This window comes from Leptodactylus fuscus, chromosome 5 (assembly GCF_031893055.1).
Source record: "Leptodactylus fuscus isolate aLepFus1 chromosome 5, aLepFus1.hap2, whole genome shotgun sequence".
NCBI lineage: Eukaryota > Metazoa > Chordata > Amphibia > Anura > Leptodactylidae > Leptodactylus > Leptodactylus fuscus.
In genome coordinates this window covers 37,175,794-37,192,897 of record NC_134269.1, presented here as the reverse complement: position 1 = coordinate 37,192,897, position 17,104 = coordinate 37,175,794, and the positions used below count along the sequence as shown (strand labels likewise).

The 17,104-nt window shown below is 39.4% G+C and overlaps 2 protein-coding genes across 2 annotated transcripts in view; one reads left to right on the top strand and one right to left on the bottom strand.

Moving 5' to 3' along the window:
- Positions 1-17,104, top strand: part of TMEM150A (transmembrane protein 150A) — a 156,336-nt gene that overhangs the window by 18,053 nt on the left and 121,179 nt on the right. The gene's annotated exons all lie outside the window — the stretch shown is intronic.
- Positions 1-17,104, bottom strand: part of PAX8 (paired box 8) — a 28,724-nt gene that overhangs the window by 9,743 nt on the left and 1,877 nt on the right. Inside the window, exons 2-7 of the mRNA XM_075272930.1 lie at positions 7,967-8,017; positions 5,718-5,883; positions 3,620-3,817; positions 2,255-2,337; positions 850-975; positions 233-408 (exon numbers count right to left, since the gene is read on the bottom strand). Of these exons, the coding sequence (XP_075129031.1) occupies positions 233-408; positions 850-975; positions 2,255-2,337; positions 3,620-3,817; positions 5,718-5,883; positions 7,967-8,017 (800 nt within the window). The remainder of the gene's footprint in view (positions 1-232; positions 409-849; positions 976-2,254; positions 2,338-3,619; positions 3,818-5,717; positions 5,884-7,966; positions 8,018-17,104) is intronic.

Genomic DNA, 17,104 nt, shown 5'->3' with positions numbered 1-17,104 from the left:
AGGAGTGGATTACGCAGAAGGGAGAAGTACAAGTACTTTATAAATATCTCCCATTCCTCTTGTAGCCATTTTTGGCTTTGGCTCAAAAAAATGCAACAAAAAATGCTGTGTTTCCAGAACATGGGGCCTTAGCCATAGTGTGTTTTCGTAGTGGAGAAGCACCAGAAAAGTTATGAATGCTATATGTGTCACCATGCTTACATTATACATGTGTAATGTGTATAGCACTCACTTGCTCAGCTTTGCTGTGACTGGCAGAGGGATATGACTCAGGAAAGTGTTGCCTCTGGAATGGGCACTCCAGTCCATCTAGTGGGTGCTGAATATAGGCTTCTGTTCGCATTTGTTTCCGGCTCAAACCTCCACTGCCCTGAGAGTCTATACTTAGCCTACAGCTGTCTTGATCACCTGGGAAAACCAATAGAGTGTTAATGCCACCTGCAGTCTGCCATCTACATTTACTTTGTGGCTATGTTCACCTTCACAACTACTTTTCCCATCTCAAGTAAAAAAATCAAGCAACTTTGCAAGCACCTCTAAAATCTCATAGTGTGTCGTGCTTATAACTCCTATGCAAAAATATAAGTTTCTTCATGTTACAGACTACAAACTAACCCTTTGCAGTCTGATTCTGCAGTCATGTTTTACTTATTTCTATCTGTCCCCTAACTCTACCAAATGTATGTTGGCAAGTAGATGGGAACAGACATGTACATACAGTAACTTATGGTGATCCCGCACGTCAGTGTCTTACAAATACATCCACATGGACTGTTTAGCTCAATGAATCTTGGAAAAGTCTTGAGAAGACGCATGCAGTATACATTATTATGTACAGGTCATACTCACTGTCATCCAGTTTGCGTTTTCCCTCTGAAGTTGGCTGAGAGATGCCTAAAAGACCACTTATAGAGTAGGTGGATCCGAGGGAGTCTGAGTGTGGAGACTCTGGAGGTGTCACTGCCGAGCTTGGAACTAGGGAGGAAAAGCAGATTATACTCATTGATATCTGTTATTCTATGGCAAAAATGAATCACCTATCCACAGTATACATGATACATGTATGATCACTGAGACCCCCATGATCACTAGAATGGGGTTCCAAGTTTATAGTTCTAGATCTGAAAGCAGGAGAGGTCGAGTGTGCTTGAAATCTATGTACTGTCTATGGGACTACCAAAGATACCCAATACTGTGCTCAGCTCCCTTTGTCATTCACATGGTATTGAATGTAGCGGCAGGGCACATACAACTGGACCACCTGGGCCTGGCTTTAAAGTGGGTGGGTTTAAACACTTTGGGATAGGGTTTCATAAGCCATACCTCTTTCCCAGCCTGGGACTTGGCCCAAATTTGCCAGGACCGTTGCCAGATTTGGGACATTGGCAACTATGAGTGTGTATGTCTAATCACCACTCCTTTCTAACTCCTGTAGCTAGATCTTGGGATAACCTCTTTATCATATCATTGGTTTAGTAAAGAGCCTAATTCCAGATTACTAACCCTATTATATACAGTACTAGTAAAAAATCTAGGCTAGTTTAACCTACAAGTAGGTGGGCAATCTGTAAGACTAATAGACTAGTCCTTATAAGACTGTACAAGACACAGATATGTAGGTAGAGATACCAAACCATTGACTATGATTAAGGCAATCCTACAATATAATCCAATGTTATAAAACAAAATAGCTTTCAGTATGACCCTTACTACTGAATATGGTCGGAACTCACTTCCATATTGAAACAACATAGCTGAGTGGGTCACAATTCACAACCACGATTTTACATAGGACTGCAGGTAGGGTAAGTCACTGTGCCCAAAAAAGTTAGCTAGTGGCAAATGAACCCTACTAACCTTATCGAGAAACTACACGACCTCATTCTATCCTTCTATTACACTCTATAAACCATATCACACCAAAGATCCAACAAGATCATTATATAGTTAGTCTGAGTATAAGATTTCCAAGAGTTTGCCTCAAGGATGGGACCTTAAGGGTCCATTCACACAGAGTTTTTTGGCGCTGATTTTGACGCTGAATCCGCGTCAGAATCCATGTGGAAAAAAGCCTCCCATTAACTTCAATGGGTTCCTTTTTCCACTTGAAAAATACTATATTGAGCCTTGTCCTCAGCCTGAAATGGCTGATACCAGGGAACAGCAGATTGTATTAAACCGCACATCATAGACGGAGAGGGTTATGATTTACAACATATACATTTACAGTTATCGGATAGCATCTGTCACTTACTCAATGTATGTCCAGGACTTAAAGACTTCACGCAGCTCTCCATGGGCAGATTAAATAACTGCTGGACCTTAGTGCGGATTATTCTGTAAGGAGAGAGCAAGATGTATACAGTAAGGAAGGAGGTAGCGGACATTGTGCTTATACCATTGTAAAGTAGCACACAACTAGGTGGGGGCAAAGACAGTCTACGTTCTGTTCTGTAACTAAATACCCTGGTGGTGGCATATTGGCATAAGCCATTGTACCCCAGGCACCTTACATCTGGGGCATACCCTCCACCAGCCTCTTCTGGCTGTGACTTTGGTTATAGAATCAATGTATACATGAAAATCTTTATTCTGCCAACTATTCCTGAACCGGTAGTTGGACCGCTTATATAGCAGTTACATACGGAGCTCAATGGACTCTTTTGACTATAATGGGGTCAGTCAGGTGTCTGTCTTTTTAAAACTTAAAGCGGCGGATGAAAAAGTCATGCATGAAAGGTTTTTTTGTCCGACAATTCCAGTCGGACATTGTGAAGGGGTCTCCAAAGAATATAAACATACCTGAAACATTTGGGCTTATGTAATGGAGAAACACAATTCTCATGCACCCTGTTAGGGAGGTCGGACTGAACAGTGCTCTATTTAGGATCCTCATTTCGAGGTCAGAGAGGAGAGTCATTACAATCAGTGGGGCCGATTTATTATTGCTTATACACCAGAATTCTCCTCTTTTTTCCTATTTTGCAACCATTTTAATCCGTTTAGTGGGTGGGTGCGCCTTCTTTTATTTATTTACACCTAATGTGCCTTTCTTCAAAGATGACTTGTAAGGTGGAAGTGGTTTAGATGACGCATTGCTGTGTGCCGAATTTACTACATACAATGTTTTATCATTTTTTTAAGTCAAAACTTTTTGCGTGTAAAACATTGAAAATTGATTATACATAAAAGGGAATGGTGTAACACTTAATTAGACCTGTGGCGGCGCTGTAGGGAAACTCTACACTTACTGCCAAGTTTCCCCAAAGATTACAGCTGGTTGCCTGACGTCCCAGCAGAGAGTCTATATGTGATCTATTTATGGCCAAAGGATCCTTCTAACAAGTAAGGATTTCCCAAAGCAGAGAACCTCTTGAATATAATATATGTCTAATATTTATATACAACAATAAGAGACACCAGCTGCATCCAGGGTGCCAATTTGGAAAAAAGATCCACGAAGTTAAAAAATTTTACTTTTTATTCTTCCATCATTAAAAAGGTTACAGTGTAACTGTACAGGTTAGTTTGGTACAAGGCAACGCGTTTCGGGCGCTATACGGTCCGTCTTCTTGGCATAATATTTATATATACCGTATATGCCTTTCATCCATATTACCTGTTGATAGAGCTGACACTGGGCACGGTATCATTGTCACATACACCTTCTGCCAACAGCCGGTCTCTGATCTCCCAAGCAAACATGGTTGGATTTTGTCTCTTGTAATCTCCAATCTTCTCCACCACTTTGGGGGTGGCCACTTTGGGCTTGGAACCACCGATGACCCCTGGTCTGATACTGCCTGTTTCATAGTACCTACTCCAATACAAAATAAGATATAATTACCCAAAACTAAAACCACTGACCTTCTAACCATGGTTTGTCACTAGGCACCAGGGCTAATGTCCCTAGGCCTAGAAAAAGTACCATGAAAGAAGATGAGCAAATTCATAGCATCAAACATTGACAAATAGTTATATTTTGTGCATAAGAGCCCAGGTTGTCAGTATTTGGCACCATATACACTTGTGTAAACATCGCTATTCCTCAAGGCGTCTTTTATCATTATCCAGCCCATCAATCCAATGCAGCAGACTATACTATTGACTTTCCATTGGACAATACACTGGATATCTGGACCAAATGCCTTCACAATGCCTCAAACATCTATCATCATGTCTTAGCAGGGTTAATGGGGTCCACAGTTTGGGTATGATCATCTGCATGGAGTTTGTATTTTCTCCATATTTGCATGGGTTTTTTACGGTTACTCTGGTTTCCTTCCCCACACCAACAACAGGGAGAAAGGGGTTGGTTGAAGAGATGACAAAATTTGCACTGCGCTGTGGTGCTACATGAATGAATACAACATTCTTCTTATACATCTGTCACCTTGGTCGGGACATTTCTCACACCAATGGTTATCAATATTCACCCTTGGACAGCGCCAGGACAACACCCCTATTGTACAGAAGTGTGCCCATACACAGATCAGCAGTCCTATATAAACATCTTTTCTGTAGGACTTGCCTTGTAAATGGCGAGTATCCAGGGACAGGGAATAAGAAGTTGCGATACTGTATGTGTGGGAGTCTCTATGTAACCTGATGATCACATAGAAATAAGGCAGCTTTGTTTATAGCAAAAAATATAGTGATAATGGTTGGTATACTGTAGGAAGCACCCACTGAGTCCTCCCTCATCTCAACGACTACCTGCTAAATGCCTGTGACTAAAAATACAATTATGCCTATTTATTACCCAATTAAACCGCTATAAAGAGTCTGGATATCAATAATGCTTTACTGCACCGGTTACGGGTTTGTCACTTAATGGCACCTGGAATTATAATATGGAGTCGACAAGATGGGCATAAAAGACGGGTAAACCGCGCAAAAACCAAGATGGGTAGGTATAATAAAATGATAGTTTTATCAACTACAGCAGCCCATATGTCATATAAAAGCGCCGTCTTATAATGATGCTGCCATTAGTGGTGGCAGTAGTGCGATGCCCCCTGGCCTTATAAATTCACCTGCTCTCAGAACACATTAGTGACTGCTAAAATCTATGTCATTTACATTCACTAGAGGCTCCGCTGAATCTAGAAACGTGAAGGTCATCTGCCACTCGGCTAGATGAAGACAACATTGCAATACGTCCATTAGATGGTGGGTGTTGAAGGCATCAGACAACTGAAGATGTTCAGAATACGATGAAGGAGAATGTGTTGGTGTGGAGTGACCATGTAGAACACGTACATTTGGAAATATTTGGCCAAGTGGAAGAAGAAATGACATAAAAAGAATTGAGGCATGAGGTTGTACTATATCTTCAGGTTATCCCTTTGGTTGTCCTGGATTAGAACAATAGGTCTATTTCGTTTCCAGATCTACAGGCTGTGTTTGGTACAGAATTTTGTTCCAGTTACTTTCTTAGGAATCAGCTATAATACACTGCCCATGTACAAGTCACTTTTTTTATAGCAAAAAGACAAAAAAAAAAACAGACCAATTTTTCTAGCTCCAGACAATCCCTTTAACCAGACCATTTTATATTTCTTTAGAGAGATACAAAGAAAGATCTGGATTCTATACTATAGAATTTATAGAATTAGTAGTCCATTTTCTTGTATCTCAGTAGGCTTCCAGTGGACATGTAATGAAGTGAAACATAGCTATATATTATCTTATAGACTGATGTTCTGGCTCCTTACCTTCCCAGGATCTTGCTTACACACCCGTGACTGACCCTTAGCTGCCGAGAGATGTCACATGGACGTACGCCTTGGTGTGCTAAATCGACGATGCGCTGTCTCACCACCTCTGGAAGGGGGCGCCCATTTACAAAAGCACCACCTAGTTGGTTTAGTCCACCATGACCTGGATAGAAAGAAAAATGGGTCAAAGTGGTGAAAAAGTCTCAAAGCCGGACCCAGGCCCTATTAGGTTTCATCTGCTGATACATAATAGACATGTGATGTGAGGAATTGGATTAAATAATACCATATAATCTACCATGTATCTGAAAGTGAGGAATTATATGTGTTGGTGATTGATTTCCAAAAGATCTGTCCTAGGCATTGTTTAAGGGCCTCATGTACATGTCTATATTGCGGCCGTTGGCAGTACAGAGCAGCCATTGAAGTCTATGGGGCCTTACTGTACCCCCATATGCCTCCACATTTATATTTTTTTCTGTCCAATACCATATGGATGCAACATAAAAAGTGTCCTTGATTGCCATATTAGAGGGCTATTCTAGGGCAATAGGAGTTGTATGGAGCACCATTAAATGGCACATATGCCCTCTGTTCTACATATCTATAATGGGCACAACACTTTAAGGTAGATGAACCCCATTATAGTCTATGGGGATCCATGTACTTTCACTGCACACCGCTTGCAAATGCATTCGGTAGTCCGTTTGAGGGGGTCCCTATGCGGACTCCCCCGAATGGATTACCAACGCAGGTGTGAACGAGGCCTTACTTGCTATTTCTCCTGAAACATTCGGGAGGCTTCTACAAAGGGGTGACCTCTCAGCATCCCAGAAGAGTGAGCAAATCTTCCGGGCCTGGCAGAATGTTCCTGTCATATTATATGTGACTTGGCTGCTGTATATAACTGGCTATGTTACAAAAAAGGTGTGTCGTGCTTTTGGAAATTGCAGCATGTAAATGATATCTACGGAAACACAGCGGTTTCCCTATAGCTATAATTGAAGTAGAAAGTCCATAGAGGAAAAGTCTGCAAACTTTCTGTGCAAAGCGCTGTGGAAAGAACCACAATATGTTGCCATTGCCGCTTTTTCCACAGTGCTTTTTTGCCACATGGAGTTTTACCCTAAAAATAAACGCATTGTAGACCCTGTCAGGAAAATGCTTTGCGTTTTTTCCACATCCCATTGATTTTGATGTTTTTTTTTAAAAATGTGGAATCCGCCTGAAGTTATCATATTTTGCTCTAGCTGAAAAAAAAACCAATGACTGGCTGCTATGGCGATCTCTGCTGGAAGCAATGATGGATGAAAGACCCATTGCATAGACTTACAAAAGGAGTTCAAATGCTCCGAAACGCGTTGTGTGTATGGTTTCCAATAAAGTATGTCCAAGAGACCTTCCTGGTAAGCGCGGATTTTTCTCTTCAATCTGAAGTGGGTCATTTCATCCATAATTGGTTTACGTCTCTGGTTTGTGTCATGCTGCTTAACCTACCCAGTTTCTACATCTATGTCTGCTAACGTGTTTGTGACTGATTCACAACCCTCAGGGTATGTTCACATGGTGGAATTTGCATTCCGCGTGTAAATATTACGGGCAGCATTACGCTCCGGATTAGGCCCAGATACAACAGCGTAATCGGGAGGGAGCCTCGCACCATGGATGATTCAGCCGAGGAATCCGCGGCAAGACGTGGGTCATCTCGCTTCTTTTTTCCTCTACTAGCTAGCAGTCAATGGGAGCCGATTTTGGCAGCGGATTTTGAGAATTCTGTGTCAAAATCTGTTGCCAAAAGGACTGACCCTCAAAGGTTATCACAATTCCTCTTCATCTCCCATCTATCTGTTACAAACAGTCCTATACAAGGTGGCGCTCGGTGTGGTGTTTGTTTTCACATACAGGCTCTGCTGGAAGCAGTACATTAAGCACAAGAAGGCCGAGGCCTAGGTAATAATGTATTTGTTGCCCATACCAACCAATCAGAGCTCAGCTTTTACTTTTCTGGAGGAGTTTAGGAAATGAAAGCTGAGCTCTGATTGGTTGCTAAGGGCAATAAAGACAGTCTTTGTTGTAGATTGTTTGGACAAATTACATACTTTATAATGTTCAAAGAAAACATGGCTGCCTTCTTCTTCTCAGTCCTGCACAACCCCTTTATCCCAGGGAATATGAACAGAGCCAGCCTAAGCATCCCTGTGTGTGGCATAGACTGTGGCATACGTGGCATGAATAGAATTGCTGACCTATATGCAGTGAGCTGGCGGGTCCTGTGCAGCCTCTCTCTGTGATGAGCTCTGTGGACAAACGCATTGTTTAGAGACAGCAAATCTGAAGTGACGTTATCAAGACAAAATGGATGACGGGAGACCCTTATATACATTGTATAGTGTCCCTAAGGATCACTAACATAGTCATTGCCTCGTCGTACCCCAATGAGTCTTCTTGTAAATTGGTCAGGCTAGGTTCACATTTGTGCTGGGTTCTCCATTGTTCGGGTCCAATGGGAGAACCAAATGTTGGAAAGTTAAATTGTTAAAACAGCAGATACCCACATTGCCTATAATGGAGTCTGCCGGGTGTCCGTCATTTTCATACAGAGAGAAAAGTCCTCTATCTTCCAAATCACTGGCGGAGTCTCCAATGTAGGTTTTGGCGCTGATGTGAACTTAGCCTAAGGTGCATACATGCGCATATTCTATAGGTACTATGTAATGCTAATACAAAAGTAAGGGCCAGCGCCCGATCTGTTTTGCAGGTTTCCATTTTCTGTCGGCAGAAGACGGAAACACGGCATTCAATGTCCGCCAGTGAGCATCCGTGAGTGTCGTCTGCTCTCAGCGGCGAAACCGTTTTTTGTAACCAGACACAAAGTCCTGCATGTCTGACTTTGTGTGCGGTTAAAAAAAAAACGGTTTCGCTGCGGAGACCAGAAGACGCTCACGGGTGCTCACTGGCGGACACTTTGCAAACCCATTCCAATGAATGGGTTTGAAAACTGACTGCCGCTTTCCGTCTCCTGTCCAGTTTCTCGGGCAGGAAACGGAAACCTGGAAAACAGAGATCGGATGCAGGTGTGAACCCGCCCTAACATACTATTTTCTTTAATGATTAAAGTTTTGTTCTTCTGTAAATACCAATTTATATTATACATTTATAAGTAATTTTCATAAAAGCTATTTCATAAAAAAATTTCATTGTTCATTCCAGAGCTGAATTCACAATTCTGCAGGCTTCAGAGTTGAAATCTGTCAGCAGTCCTTGAAGGGTAGTTCACATGGAGATTTTTGGTCAGGATTTTGAGGCTGTATCCGCCTCAAAATCCTGACCAAAAAGACAGTTCCCATTGAAATCAATGGGAGCCGGTACAAAAGAAGTGAGATGCTCATTCTTCAGGCCGTTTCGCCTCGCGATTCGGCCTGAGGACACTCCCTCCTCCGAACTAGGCCCATTCATTGGGCCTAATCCGGAGCGGAGTGTGCGACTGGATGCCAGTGCAGTGCACCGGCTTCCAGTTGCGGCTACCCGGCCTCCGCCTCAGGTTCCGATCCAAAAAACCCTGTGTGATCTTAACCTTAGGTTCAGTGGGGGGTTATTTATAACAGCGCCTTTTTACATCTGAATTTTTAGCAGTTGTGCCTGTTTTTCTCAGCTTTTTCAGTACTTAGTCTTTGTTAAATAGACACAGTTCCTGAGTAAATGTTGGGCACATTAGTTATTTTAAGTGCACCTTTTTATGCCCATGAACACTTTGCGCCCATTTTTATAAATAAGCACATTTACGTAATAAATTTTGTGCAAAATGTACCACATGGAATTGTGATTCCAACTCTGATGGGCTTTTCTACATGCCAAAAAGGTGCAATTTACACCAAATAAAGGTGCAAGTTATAAATACGGAGAGAAAAGAAACTCGAGGGAAGAAAAACATCTGGAAAAAAGGAACAAATGTGTCATAAATAAAGTGCAGAGAACAAACAAGTCCCCAAAAAGGTGCAATTTACACCAAATAAAGGCGCTAGTTGCTTAATAAATGTGCCCCAGTAAATGCAGAGTTGCAATTTGGGCACTGCATAGTAATCTGTTGCAGAATAAAACTAATAAAACCCACAGCATAGAAGTAACACCACATAGTCTGACCCCACATGCAGCCCAAACCGTGGTCAATGGGTGCACAATTGTGTGGCCGTTCGCCTCCACATATGGGCAAGGATTGGCCGCATTTGTTCATCTGCCCCGTGTGGTCTCACCTATATGGAAAATGTCACCAGGCTTATTTTTAATGGGAATCAGCAGAATTGTGAATTGTGAATACAGCTCTGGGCTATTTGTTCAAGTAATAATCATGATAGTAAATTCCATGTTATTATCACATACAATGCTGCTTTATAATACAGTACAAGTACAATATCACATATAAACATGGTTGCAATAGTAGAGAATCCATGTCGTGCATTCAATAATGAATAATATTATAAGATAGCATTAGCTGAATACTATAACGCAGTGGTCTGCAGGCTTCGGTTCCAGAACTACAATTCCCAGCATGCCCAGATATCACCTCTGTAAGCTGAGACTCATACCCAGTCACTAAACAGAGGGCTCATTGTGCACCATATTTCATGGTTACATGGACAACAGTTCCACTTGGTTTATCGCTGTGATGGTGAGTTTGTACATTAAGGGAATATTCACATGCAGCAGATTGATTGCAGAATTTCTGTTACTGTCCCTTCTATCTGAATGGGGCTTACAGAAGTCAATGTGCTTGCTGGCAAAAAATTTTTTTAAAAAAACGCAATAAGATGAATATGACAGAATTTTATATTCCTTGTGTGGATGACGTAAATATAGAAATCTCTAAGCTACAATGTTCTGTAGAGCGTCAATCTGTTCTGATCATTTCGGATTGTTTAGATGGACGGTGTTTATGGTCACCTGTATGGCCTGGTTTTGTATAGCAGCACATGGAGTGCCTATACATCTATATTCCCATAGGCACCCTTCATATCGCCATATGGTGCCTCTGTTAGGCAGTGTGTCAGTGTGTTGATGACGCATATCAACATGTTTTCCCCTGGATTCTGTTCCAGTATAGCAGGCTTTGGGTGCCATATTACAGCCCCATACAATAGGGATCCATGAAATGAAAACAGAGGCATAACATGAAGCTCCTGGGCCGCAGTGCAATATCTATACCAGCTATAATGTGTCGCTTATAGTACTAGTCGCCTCAAATTGGGGAGAGACACCTTATGGGGTTCTGGGCCTGAGTGTGTTTGCATCTCTGCACCTCCTCAATACAATACATAAGATATGTGATTACATAGATTGCAGCACAAACATGGCTGAAGATTCTGTGAATAGAATACCGCCAGATGTTGCTCTCATATGATGCTTATGTGAATAACACCAGACGGTGTCAGGATTCAGCATCTGGTTATGACTTTTCTTATGTGAGTGCTGTAAATCAGGATTACTTAACCGATATCTGGTGCTGGGGCGGATTTAGCGGCACCTAGCTGATCAGAATGATTTCAGGCACATTTTATACATGTAAGTATCGTTAAAGGGTAACTTCGGGGGAAAAACAGCCCCTCCCCATCTGTTCACATTAGTATTGTGGCTAACGTATCCTTTGTATGATGGATACCGCCTGTAATGACAGACCCGATTAACTTATAATGGGGTTCCTTGGGATCCACCTTGGTTTCTGTCACTCTGACAGGAAGAATAGTGTTGTATGCATCGCTATCGTTCCAACAAATCTGCTGAGCCTGCAGACTCAATAGCAGTGTGAACAGAGCCCGAGCAGGAAATGTATTTTGCAAGCTGTAAATACTTTAGTACTTAGTACAATAAGCTGCCAGTAGGGTTGAGTGATCGGGAAAGATCAGCGATCGAGCAAATTTCACGATCGGGATCGGCTGGAAAATGATAGGAAAACAGATTTTAAAATCGATTCTGAAATCTCAGGATCGGCTCAACCCTAGCTGTCAGGTAATAAATCTTTAGGGATATATATATATATATATATATATATATATATATATATATATATGTATATTTAACCTCTAAGGGTCCTTAGAGGGGATATATATATATATATATATATATATATATATATACATATCTGCCGCCGATGCTCCAGCGCCTCCCAGTGCGTTCCGGTCCTGTTGCTCTGATGTTTTCCTCTGATGGAAGTCCCCACCGCACGTGACCACTGAGGCCAATCCGTGGCCTAAGGAAAGGGACCCGGGACGTCACAGCCAGTAAGGACTTGCACCGCAAGAAAACATCGGAGCAGCAGGACCAGACCACACTGGGAGGCATCAGAACACTGGGGACAAGAGGGTATTTTTATTTTTCATCTCTCCCAGCCTAATTTAAGGCTCCAAGTTGCAAAAATGTAGCGGAAATAAACAAAAAGTTTTAAGTTTGTGTAATGACAGTCACCTCTATTACAAAAGTGTCTAACCTCTGTATAAGCAATGCCGCCCCTGCTACCTCTTGTGTCACCCCCTCTACCTCATAGATTGTAAGCTCTTGCGAGCAGGGCCCTCAGTCCCATTGTGTGAAATGATTCTGTTTGTAATGTATCTGTCTGTATTTGAACCCTACAAATTGTACAGCGCTGCGGAATATGTTGGCGCTATATAAATAAAATGTATTATTATATTATTATTATTAGAGGACCTGCAAAGTGAATAAAATTTCATCTAATCCCATCCACACAGTGCTGAGCTGCAGCGTGTTAGGTTTAGCTGCAGACCGGTTGACGTTTTCCCTGTTTTTTTAATAGGGAAAGAACGAAACAGCAAAAACTTACCGAAAGTGCAGAAAGAAACGCAACACATATTCACTGTTTTATTCCCACAGTGATTTTTTTTATCACTGTTTTCTGAGAAACACAACCCTATTGAAATTTATAGAAAAGTAAAAGTCAAACATTTTTACAAATATAAAAAATTCTGAATTTTGCCGGTCTTTCATGATTTTCTCTAACCATCTTAGTGGTGACTGTTTGTTTCTTTGATCTGTTGCAAATTACGATTATTATAAAAAAAAATCTTTAAGACTGGGGACCCTACGTGGCGTAAACGTGGTGTTTTACAGTCACTTCTAGCGAATCCCATTTGCACATTGCAAACATATACGCTGTCGCGGTTTTGGAAATTGCAGCATGTCAATTATACCTAAGGAAATGCTGGTGGATTCCCTATAGGTAAATGGAAGCAGAAAGTCCACAGAGGAAACTTCTGCAGACTTTCCATAAAAAGCACTGCGGGAAAAACCGCGATGTGTTGCCGCTATGGTTTATTCCGCATCATTTTTAGTTACTTGCAAAAATGTTTAAGTTTTACTTTTCTACAAATTTAAATATGGTTATGTTCATAGGAATACCCCCTTTAATGCAAAAAAATAAAAAGCATGGCGGCTTCACAGACGCAGGCATGTTATACAAAGCGCCACTTATATGCAGATATATACTAATCTATACACTGGGCCCACCGGCCCACCAGAGCACCCAGGCCCTGACATGATAATGGACCCTTGAACTCTCATAGAGATAATGGTGTTACGTAAGGGGGCATGGACCTGTCCTGAATAATTTGGATTTTGGTGGACTCAAAGTAGTCCCCTAAATGGATGATGCAATAGGGCAGCTCAGGGGATAGCATTCAGTATTATTGCCTTGTAACGCTGGGGTCCTGGGTTACACATCCAAGAATATCATCTACAAGGAGTTTGTATGTTCTCCCCATGTTTGTTTCCTCCAGGTACTCCGGTTTCCCCCCACACTCACTCCAAGGACATACTCATAGGGAATTTAGATTGTGAGTCCTATATGGGACAGGATTGACAATATCTCTGTACAGCACTACAGAATACCGTATGTTGGTGCTATTTAACCAAGAGAAATGAATAAATACTACCGCTATAACACTGCCCAATAGATAAATATCAACTAAACTGACAATGATAACTGTTGGCTGGCTGCAGACGTAAATGTGGCCACAATTCAACAAATCTTCCAATTTTTATGATTCAAGTAAACGCTATAATGGTGGCATTTATGACAACCAAATGGCGAATATAATGACCGATCAGTCTGTAATAAGTGACAGTTCTCATTATAAAAGGTGTAACCATAGCACTCAAAAACGTCAGACCATTATGGACTATAGTTATGGCAATGGTCGACTTTTATCACTAATAGTTGGTAACATAATTTTACACTGATTTTCACCATTTACTGACATTGTATTCCCTGAATACGGATTTTGTCTTTAGCCCTGTTGTGTTTTTTTTTATTGGCTTCTGATGCTTAGTTGTGTTTTATTCATATATATATATATATATATATATATATATATATATATATATATATATATATATATATATATCATACATCAAACCCCTCAAGGGATACAAAAACTATATATATATATATATATATATATATATATATATATATATATATATATATATATGTAGTGATTCCAGAATGCACAGTATATTAAGATCTGCACTATATATTTATTACTCACTTTTTTGTGCTTTAACCCTTGTTGGTATACATCTCTGAATGTGTATTTTAATGAAAAAAAAATTGTCATATTTTCTATCAGCATATTATGGAGTTATTTTTTAGCATGCTGCCTATTGCTGTTGTATACCTTGTTATTGATTGATGTGTAGTCGGCCATAATGTGAAGCAGATAATAGGACAATATAAAAGGGTGTTTTTTTTTTTTTTTTTTATTTATTGCCCCAGTTTATATTTAACCATGGCTAATCGTTTGTGATGGAATAAACCAAAGGCAGGACTAGGTTCATGTAATCTCATGTACTGCTATTGATCTCCAATATAGTGACAGTAGTCGGAGATATCACAGATCCTTTCCTCCTTTCCTCGTTCTGTTTGCCAATAATCGCTATAGTAAATGCCTGTTTAGATTGTGCGATTATACTGAGCTTCTAGCCTCATCCTCTGAAGCCAGTGGTTACAGCTGGAGACATAAACATCAGAATAGGATGATGATAATCTGTATATAATGATATTCTGTCCAGACCTTTCATCTTTCTTCTCTCTAGAATTCTTAGGTTGGGAGACGATCTGGTGAGCGATCTGTACAGATATTGCTCCGATCACAAGGATCTGCCTGCCCGATGTGCTATATTATGTAACTGGACATAGAAATTACACAGGACTGTCTCATAATATCAATCTATCTATCTATCTATCTATCTATCTATCTATCTATCTATCTATCTATCATCTATCTGTCTCCTATGTATCTATCTATCCGGATGTACGACAAATGGATTAGTAATTTATCTGTCCGTCTATCTATCTTAGAGCAGGATAAATGTATTAGTAATGATATTGATCAATGATAGATAATTAGATCCAATCCATATTAAAACACACATCCAAAAACATACCAGGGATCGATTATAACTAGGATGATACAATATCTACTGCAATCACCAAACATATCAGCAATGATACGTGATACATATACAGATACATATAGCTTGGAGTATATACAGGAAGTATATATAGCTACAAGAGTGTCCCTGTAGATACAATTATCAGAGAAATAACCAATACAATATCAATACTAATATAGTGCTGCTGCTCTATCTAGATAGATAAATGATAGATATATAGAGAAATACAGTATCAGATAGATTATATAATAAGAATATAAGAAATTGCTATATTGTGAGTAGATGCAAAGATGGATTTATATGAGATATAAAAGAATATGATATGAAATAAATACTTATTAAATGACTAGATAGTGTTTCTGTAGATACAACTGATAAAGTTTTTAGATAGATAGATAAATAGATAAGTAGATAGATAGATAGATAGATAGATATGAAATAGCAGATAGATAGATAGATAGATAGATAGATAGATAGATAGATAAGTAGATAGATAGATAGATAGATAGATAGATAGATAGATAGATAGATAGGAGATAGATAGATAGATAGATAGATAGATAGGAGATAGATAGATAGATAGATAGATAGATAGATAGATAGATAGATAGATCTGAGATAGATGAATAGATGGAATACGATAGATAAATGTATATGAAATGTATAGAAAGACAGATAATATCATTTGTACAGGAAATATCAGTCATTTATCTAAATCAAAGGAAGAAGTAAAAATGCGGAAAAAAGCTTTTATGGTTTTTAAATAAAATGATATTTCCCAATCGTACGATGTATTTATATATCTATTTACCGAATATCCGTTTATCTAGCTATGATCTATTTTTTATTTATCATATATCTCTTAACTATCTATGATCTATCGTATATCTGTCATATCATACATCTCGTAATTGTCTATCGATGATCTATCTCGTATCTGTCATATATCTCCTATCTATCTATCTATCTATCTATCTATCTATCTATCATCTATCTATCAATCATCTATCTATCTACAGTATCTCTATCTATCTATAGATCTCTCTCTGTTACTGAGTGCTTGTATTACTATATATGTTGCACATACAGGTATAAGTTTTATATAGTATCTAGATATAATGTAATAGGGTATAATGTCGGATACTGATGTGATCTATCTCTGTGATGTCAGGTATAAGATATAAGACTGTCTTGTCTTTATTAGATCTCCTTCTCCTTTTTGTCACTTGTAACTTTAGATCCACACAAAGATAATAAAAGATCCACTTTAAAAGCAAGAAACTAAATCCACATAGTTGAGATGACAAGAAAACAATGTTCTCCTCCCTGATGCCCCCTGAAGCTGCATCCATCACAGGGGCTGTTAATGTGTCACACAAGGGGATGGGGGAAGAGTCATCAGCCCAAATTATCTGCTAATTACCTTGTATACAGATGTATGGAGGACTGTCCTCATAACAAGCACCACACAATAGGCAGGGGTATATATACTTTTGTAAATATATACCAGCCAATGACCTGGACACTACATACACAATAGGAAACTCCTCATATAAGATCAATGTATATTAGGACCTGGTGCTAGTAATAATAAGCAATTACTAGTAATGATAGGAATACATTGGTCATGGGGAGAATTACAATAATAATAATATACTGTTATTAACATCAATAACAAATAATAAGAGCAATGACAATGATGTGTTACAGCAAAAATAAATATAAACTATATATGTATAAAATATATATATATATATATATATATATATATATATATATATATACACACACACACACACACATAATTGTACAATGATGGTAATAATATGTTGCAGTAATAAGTTATATAATCATATCGATTATTACTACAATAATGGTACAATTATGGATAGTAATAATAAAATAATAATAATAAATAAATATAA